Below are 8663 nucleotides of genomic sequence, written 5' to 3'. Positions count from 1 at the left end.
CCGTGCACACGTCCCTGTGGAGTGCTCTCCCAGAGCTGCTGTGCAGCTGTGTGGGGTAAGAAACCAATTTTACAGCAGGTGGAGTGAGGGAGCTGTAGGAAAGGTCTAGAGCACCACAGGTCTGCTTCAGAGAGCCCTAGAGCTGTGCTCCTTCCTCGGCAACAATTAGCAGGGCTTTGGTGCCACATAAGGAAGCTTTGGGTGTTGCCTCAACAGCCCAGACCTTGCTTTTGACAAGGGCTTCTAGTGACAGGACAAGGGCGATGCCTTTCAGCTGCAGGAGGGAAGATTTAGACTGGAGATGAGGATGAAATCCTTTACAGTGAGGGTGGGGAGACACTGGAAGAGGATGCCCAGGGAGGCTGTGCAGGCACCAATGCTGGAACTGTTGAAAGCCAGATTGGATGAGGCCTTGAGCAACCTGGGGCAGGGGAAGGTGTCCCTGCCCATGGCAGGGGGGCTGGAACTAAATGACTTTCAAAGCCTCGCCCAACCCAATCCGTTCTATGATCTAGGAGGGGCTGTGAGTAGTAAGGGACAGACTGACCTTCAGTCCTCCAGATCTCATGCAGAAGAGCTGCTGGATTCTGCTGCCTGACCAGAGGTAGCTCATTCTTACCTTAAGGCCCCTACGTTGCCATGGGTGTTTTTAGCAGCCCTGTGGCTTCAGGCTGTCAAGAAAGCTGAGGATGTCCCAGTGAGGTTTGCTCTGTCCTCACTCAGAAGCCCTTCTGCTCCCAATTTGCAGAGCAGTGCCTTGCAGAGCAGCATAACAAGTCCCCAGCATTGTCCTCACTTCATGGGCTGGCTCCTGTAAGGGAGGGCTTTAGGATGGAGGAGGACTGCAAGCTGCAGTTGTTGCAGGGCTTCCTGCAGTACTTTTCCAGAAGAGGAGAATTTATTCAGCCAACACAAACCTGTTTTTCAGTGAAGCTCACAGCATTCCAGGTGGTCTTCCAGAAGGGGAAGAAAGCAGAGGTGGGAAGGGTGTGGCTAAGAGGTGATGTCTGTGTCCCGTTGGACACAAAGTCATTCTGGGGGGTACTGTGTCCAGCTGACCCAGCTGCAGACAAACAGCTGAAGGCAGCACTGGCTCAGGGACATCACCACCAGGCTCTGCACACCGGCAGGGTTGGTCAAACCAATTGGGTCCTGTCAGCTCTATTAGGCTCTGGCCAGAGGGGTGATGAGAGGGAGAAGCTGCTATGGGGGACAGGCACTAACCTTGCATGCTGTGGCACAGAGCATCATGGCTTGGGCAGCAGCTGTGCTGGGACAGCAACAATCCATGCTGAGCAGAAGAGCAGTGAAGGTGACACTGACCAAGTGCAGCACTTCTAGAAGGCAGGGAGGTGACTGACTGGAAGATGAAGAAGAGTTGTGATGTCACTCACACACTTGCTTCTGCACACCCCAAGGCCCCCCATGGCAGCCCCATGCTTGGCACCAGCCCTGCAGAGCAGGGCTCCCCTCACCCAGGCTCTTTGGAAGTGCTGCTTTGCCCACCCCCAGAGGAGCTGCAGCCTGGCCTGTGGCTGGCAGGGCAATGCTGCAGTGTGGGGAACAACCAAGGCACTGCTGCAGACGTCTCCAGGCTCCTCCCTGCAGCTGCCTGCATGGCTGTGGTCAGCAGCCTGCTGCCAGGCTTCCCTCAGCGGTGGTGTCACCCTCCTCCAGCACTGCTGGGTAAGCACCGCAGGGCTCTCGAGTCTGTACAGTTTTCCTTCAGAACTGCCAGGGATGGGTCCAGCCTTGAGCTCCTCACAGCCAAATCTCAGCTGCAGTACTTCCCCCTTATCTCTTCTCGGTCACACCACCGCCCTGCAGCTCCAGACTTGCTGTGTGCGCAGCAGAATGGGCCTTGCTTGGGCTGCAAAAGCCCCCCAGGCTCATCCAGTCCAACCAGCAGTCCAGCACCACCACGGCCACTAAACCACGTTCCCCAGGACCGTGGCCACAGGTTTCTTGAGCACCTCCAGGCATGCTGACTGCTCCACCTCCCTGGGCAGCCTGCTCCCATGCCTGACCACTCCCGCAGCAAAGAAGTTGTTCCTCATGAGCAAACTAAACCTCCCTGGCACAATTTCAGGCCATTTCCTCTCTCTGGTATCAGGTGATGGAATGAGAAGAGCCCAACCCACACCTGGCTCCGACCTCCTTTCACAGGGAGCTGTAGAGAGCAACGAGGTCTCCCTTCAGCCTCCTCCAGACTCAGCACCCCCAGTTCCCCAGCTCTGTTCTGCAGATCCTTCCCCAGCTTCACCGCCCTTCCCTGGGCCTGCTGCAGCCTCCCATCTCCTCGGTGGGAGCGAGGGGACAGAGCCCCTGCAGCAGTGGTTGGAAAGAAGGCCTTGTGCACATCTTAGTAGTCACATTTTTTATTTTACCTTTTTTTGGGGGGCAAGGGGGCAGAAAGAGTATACATTTGTATTTGTACAATATTTAACAATCACTTTATTGAGGGCTGGGGGGGAAAGGGGGGCAGGGGGAGGAGGGGTTGGTTTGTTTTTGGTACTTGCAGAAAACCAGCAAGTACCTTCTGACAGTAGTACAACAACCTGTGCCCAAAAACACTGACAAATACAAAGAGTAAAGTTCAAAGAATTGCTTTACCAACGACAACAAAAAGAAATCTCCAGAGGTAAACCCAGAGGGAGTGGACTGAAACAGCATCAAAAAAAGAAAGAAAATCAAAGGGAAATCAAAAGGGAAACAACCCCCAACAAAAAAAAAAGATAAACCAACCCAAAAGAAGTACTGCTGGTTGAGTATCTGAGGTAAATCATGTCCCACCAAGGATGCTACTTTGCCCAGGAAGGTCTAACTGCAGCTTTCTGCACCTTGTACCAAGGGTTCCTAAGGAAAGCGAAAGGTGTTGAAGGAGAGCAGCTGGAGGAGCAGCAGTCTGGTGAGCCAAGTGCCTCAGGCTCGTGGCTGGCTGGCTGGGAGTTAGCATGCTCAGAGAGGGTGGCTGAAAGCTACACCAGTTAAAAATCTCAACCAGGAGGTACCAGGTGGGGGGTGCCAGCCCCAATGCCAGCAGGGCTGATGGCACTGCTTTGACAGCTCCAGCTGCTGTGAAACGCTGCGATGGGCGCAGCAAAGAGCACAGAGCCAGGCAGGAGGAGATAAGAGGAGCCTCACACCCTCTGACACCACCCAGGAAATGGCTTCTGACCTCAGACGGAGAAAGGGCTCCTTCAGCAGTCCTCTGGTCGTGGTTTGAGCAGAGATGGGAGTGGCTGCTCCTCAGGGGTGACGCTCTGGAGCTCACAGCTGCGCGCTGCACTGCTCCGGGATGCACGGGGGGCCATGGTCGCTGCCTGCTGGTCAGTTGAATCAAGCACGGCCACTAGCATCAGTCTGACTGATCCTGCCCTCCTCTGCATCTGCCAAGTGTTGCTGGCCCAGGCTCCTCAACCTGCAGGCTTAATTAATGCTCTAGAAGTAAACCAGAAGCAGGACTCCAAGTGCTCTCTGAGAAGAGCTGGACCCCAGCAGCCCCTCCTATTTCCCAATTAAAAAGCTTCTATCCTGTGAAATCCTGTTCACAGTGACCCTGAACCACGCTAGTAAAAACCAGGGAACTTGGAGCAGCACAAGAGTGAAACACTCAGAGACAGTCCCTGGCAGTTTAAAAAAAAACTGTGATCCCAGCTTTCCTGACAGGAGCCTTAGGGAGCTGCCTGCAACAAGGTCTGTCAGCAGCCCAAGGCCCCAGCAGGCTGAGCTCAGACACAGGTGCTGCACATTTCATACACAACCAAATTCTGCACCAGATCTTGAGTCACAGATCCTGAGCCCAGCTGTATTGGCTCTGGTTTTGCCACTCAAGGGGTTAAAACTCACGGGGAGCACAGAGGGCTTCAGACTACAGACTCACTCTTAACTTGTTCACAGCTCAGCAGCTACCTTCAGCTCCTGCTGGGTGTGCAGCATCCCTGGGTTCAAGGCAGCAAGAGGGAAGTGTCAGCTAGGAACGTGACCACCAACTAGATTTGCTCCCTTTCTACAGCCAAGCTGAACACCACCAATGACCTCTTGGAGCAAAGTTTCTTCTGGCTACCTGCAGCCTGAGGAACAGCCAAGCTCAACACCACCAGTGACCTCTTGGAGCACAGTTCTGGCTACCTGCAGCCTGAGGAACAGCACAACAGACACAGAGCATGGCTAAACTCTTCTGTTCCTCCCTGCCAGGAATCTGCTGACCCGAGCCTAGATTATCCCTAAGGTCTCTTACTGCTCCCAGAGCTGAAGTTCACTGCTGTGCAGAGCTGGGAGCAGCTCAGTTCCCAAGATGACATCTACAGCGAGCCCCTAAAAGCTTCTTTCCAAAGCAAAAGCAAAGCAGATGAGGACAGAGCAGGCAGCACTCCTGGCTGCTGTCCCCTCTGCAGCCCCAAGCCTGGAGCATGAGCTTGACTCAAGAGGTTTGTGTCACAGAGGGAAGGGCCGCAGCCAGCCAGCTCTTCTGAGCAGCACTTGGGCACCTGCCTGCCAGCCACTGCCTGATGAGGTGTGAGGGCCCTGCTGGGCTCTAGGAGCAGATGGGAGTTGTGGAAGCAGCTTCCCTGCTCCCCTGCATTGGCAGAGGGCCTGTGCTGTGGCCCCAAGGTCTGTCACCTCTGCAAAGTCGTTGCATATCCTAAGTTCTCCCTGAAATTTGTAAGCCTTTAGAGTCTGAAAGCTGTGGCTGCAATTTGGGGTGCACCCAGCTGTCACAGAGGTTACTCTGAGAAGATGGCACCGACCTGTAAGCAGAGTGAAGTTGCAAGTCTCAAAGCAGAGAGAAGAGGCAGCTGAAGGGGGGTAACTGAGCTTCCTGAGGTGATCCTGAAGCAGTGACACAGAGCCCACTGCGGAGCGGAACAGAAGGCGTTAGGCAGAGCTGGTCACAAACATAAATAGTGGGAGAGGAAGAAAATAAACCAAACAACACTTCTGGAAACAGAAGAATCAGAATTCAGAGCTCTCCAGTGTCACAGCTCACAGAAAAAAAAAAAGGGGGGGGGTGGGAAGGGGAAAAAAAGTCATGCTTAAGTTCTCAAATACTCCTCAGACACAGCAAACCTAAATAGTATTAAATAAATGTATGAGATATTCCAGGGCATGGAGGGGAAAAGAGAGAGAAAAGAAAAGCTTTCAACTAAGGGAGGGAAGAAAATGTTTCCTTTCCATAAACAGCACTTTTTTTGTTTTCTCTTTTTGTTTTTATACACAACAAGCTAGTACAAGAAAAGGCTAAAAACACTGCTTTAGGAATGGCCATTTACTGTTGGCATGAAGCATAGCTTACCCTTCTTAAATAACACAGTGACTTGGAAATACATCATTTACAAAAACAAGAGGGCCCGAGGGAAGGGGCAAGGGGGTTTGGGGGGGTGGGGTGGGGAGGTTCTCATCCCAAGGGTGTTAGTGTTGTCGGATCTCATCGCCTGGCGGAGCTGGAACTGAGGTATACCTTGTTGAGGGAGGTTGGAGTTAATACTTGGAAGCCTCTATTTTTTCGCTCTCCAGTGTCCCACACTCGCTGCCTCGTGTTGCTCTGTCTGCACTCAACAGCAGCACACTGCACATTCACAAGCTGTGTCGTTATTGGCATGGCAAAGAGCCTGGGCTTAAGTCAGGGTAGAAAGGACAGCGACCGCCACAAACACCGAGTGAACCCTTTTGTCTGTCTGTCTGTCTTGGGTGTGGGTTTGCTTTTTGTTTTGTTTTGTCCTGGTGTTTTGTTTTCAATCTGAAATGAAATGTTTTGATTTAAAAAAAAAACCCTAAGAATATCCTAACAGTAGTAAGTTCATGTGTGGTAAGGAACCGAGTCTCTTCCCGACAGGAGTCGAGCAGTTTGTCCAGGGCTGTGCCGCGGCGGTTCGGGTTCCTCCAGCAGCACCGCGGCTGGCCTTGCTGCGCCCCGCTGTGTCCTCCAGGTGGGGAAGCAGGGAATGCACAAAGTCTCTCACGGATCCCACGGTCAGCAGGAGGAAAAGGGAGGAGATAAAAACCAAAAGGACCGACACCTGGTGGTGATGTTCCAGAGAGACTTACCCCTCTCCTCGCACAGCAATGCCCTCGGCAGTCCCGCTCCGGCTTTAGCAGCTCCGCTGAAGAGTCCTGGCGGTCGGGGAGGTGTGCCCAGTGCAACTATCATAGACTGGATTCTTTGGGAGGAAAGTCAACGTTTGTCACCATGGTGACCACAGTCACGATGTCCTCTGTTGTGATAATGTTAGTTAGTTTTTGCATCTGGATGATCCTCTCCTCCACGCAGCCTGCCGACAGCCGGGCCTCCGCGTCGTGATCCCAGCACTCCTCGATGGTCTCGCACAGCATGGCCATGCCCTGCCGCCAGACAGAGGGGACGTCACACCAGGGCACACACACCAGGGCTGGCTGACTACAGCAGCAGAGAATGCCAGGCTGGGAGGCACCCTGAGCATCACCTGGGCCAACCCTTCCAGGGGACAGGGGCACTGAAAGCAGCAGCCCAGCACCCTATCAAGCTGAGTCTGAAAACTGACCAGCGGAGGGGAAACCACTGCTGCCCCCGGGAGATGGCTCCCATGTCTGACTGGTCTCAAGGGGAAACATTTCCTTCTGGATTCATGCTCTTAGGAGCTGGAAACACCACGTCCTGCCTTTCCCACACTGCTATTTCAGGCACACTTCATACAATCACAAATCAAGCAGGTTGGAAGAGACCTCCAAGCTCATCCACTCCAACCTATCACCCAGCCCTATCCAATCAACCAGACCATGGCACTAAGTGCCTCACCCAGTCTTTTTTACTGAGGCCTCTTTGTTAATGTAAGGACAGGCTGCTAGCCCAGAAGGTTCTACAGCAGCTGGATCTGTTCAGGACCAACTCTTCACCCTGAGAGTGGTGAGACCCAGTGGTAGAGGTCCCATCTCCTGAAATGTTACAGGTCAGGCTGTTTGTGGCTCTGAGCCATCTGCTGCAGTTGCAGGTGTCCCTGAGGACTGCAGGGGGTCACACTAGATGGCCTTAAAAGGTCCCTTCAAGCCAAATGAGTCTGTGATCCCACCCAGGGTAACTGTACAGAGCCAACAACGAGTTCCATGGAGGGGTCACCTGGCAGCTCTAATGAAGCTACCCAGTAAGGTACACCTGCCCCACTGCCACCCAGGAACCTGGGCATACTGCTTGGAGACCCACCACATGGGCTGCAATATGCCAGAGCAAGGAAATCCTTTTCATAGATTCACAGAATGGTTTGGAAGGGATCTTGAAGGTCATCCAGTTCCAACCTCCCTGCCATGGGCAGAGACACCTGCCACCAGAACAGGTTGCTCAAGGCCTCCTCCAACCTGGCCTTCAATACCTCCAGGGAGGGGACATCCACAACCTCCCATGGCAACCTGTGCTAGTGTCTCACCACCCTCACTGCAAGGAATTTCTTCCTAATCTCCAGTCGAACTCTCTCCCCGCTCAAAGCCACTGCCCCTCGGCCTGACACTCCCAGCCCTGGTCAGAAGTCCCTCCCCAGGCCAGTTCCTCCACTGGATAGTGCTGCAGTCTGCTGGGGAGGTCGCTGTGCTGTGTTAGAAGACCACACCCTCAAAGAGGTTGACTCCCTTCAGAGATCAAACGATCACTGAAAACCAAGCAGCACAAAAAGGCATCTGCCACTGCCAGCAGTTAACTTCCTCCCAGGTAACACTGAGCTGCCACAGCATCCTGCTAACTCCAAGGGGCAAGGAAACAGACACTTGGGGGTTGTGCAGCCACCACTTGATCTCGTTTCTAACAACCCAGCTGTCAAAAACCCAAACCCAAGCCAGTGGGAGGAACAAGCAGGGGGGTCACTGTGAGCCTCTAGCCACAAAGCAAATCAGGGAACATTGATTTCCTCCCTAACTAACTCTAAACGTTCCTCACAGGACACTGCTCCTGCTGTGTTCCCTTGGTGGCACTCCTGTGGCTGTTACTCCTTCAGAATATTTATACCCTGAGCATTCCAAAGCAGCTCTCAAGAATCCCTTCTTTCACTAGCAAAAAGTGATAAATCATCACCTCAAAATGTTACTCCATCATCAGTCACTTCAAGACTGAGAACATGAATTTACAGTCTAGTAAATTCTTCCTGCAATGGCTAAGTTCTTCCTCAAGTCAGGCTCATGACCCCAGCCCAGGAGCAACACCACCTGCAGGCCAAGTGGAGCAGGCCTTGGCAGCAGTGGGGCTGTGGAAGTACTCACAGAATGTTTCTGCCAGCACTCTCTGAGGACAGGCCTCTTCTTTTTGTGAACTACGACCTCCTGCATGTCTTCCAGGGAGGGATGCTGGCCGATTTCCTCTTCGAAGGGCAGCATGTACTCATCTACTGGGCCTGCAGACAGAAAAAGCCAGTAGTTAAACCACCAATTCTGCTTTAAACTAGGGGGAGAGAGAACTACAAACCAGGCTGGTGCCTTGGAAATGCAGCCTGCTGTCAGAAGCCTGTGAAGCTTCTGTTACTTCAGGTTACTCTGACCATCAGAGGCTCATTCTGTGACAAGTCAGTAGCAGGCTGCAAATGAAGCCTTTAGTGAAGCAGCAGTGGCAACCTCCAGGAGCCACAAGCTTCTGCTCCCCTGCATGTGGCAGTCAAGCACAGCTCCCAGCCCAGCTGACACCTTCCAAACGTGAGGGCAGAGGGAGG

The 8663-nt window shown here is 53.2% G+C and overlaps 1 protein-coding gene across 3 annotated transcripts in view; it reads right to left on the bottom strand.

The window, feature by feature from the left end:
* Positions 1–2362: 2362 nt before the first annotated feature.
* Positions 2363–8663, bottom strand: part of ACVR2A (activin A receptor type 2A) — a 78468-nt gene continuing 72167 nt past the window's right edge. For 2 of the 3 annotated variants that reach the window (XM_064154698.1, XM_064154711.1), the window contains 2 exons: positions 8221–8351; positions 2363–6342 (listed from right to left, as the gene is read on the bottom strand). In XM_064154698.1, coding sequence (XP_064010768.1) covers positions 6148–6342; positions 8221–8351 — 326 coding nt within the window. In that variant the 3' untranslated portion in view covers positions 2363–6147. The remainder of the gene's footprint in view (positions 6343–8220; positions 8352–8663) is intronic. The other variant, XR_010304887.1, reaches the window with a different exon arrangement.

Source organism: Pogoniulus pusillus, chromosome 2 (genome assembly GCF_015220805.1).
Source record: "Pogoniulus pusillus isolate bPogPus1 chromosome 2, bPogPus1.pri, whole genome shotgun sequence".
Taxonomy (NCBI): Eukaryota; Metazoa; Chordata; class Aves; order Piciformes; family Lybiidae; genus Pogoniulus; species Pogoniulus pusillus.
This window is presented reverse-complemented; position numbering and strand designations above follow the sequence as displayed.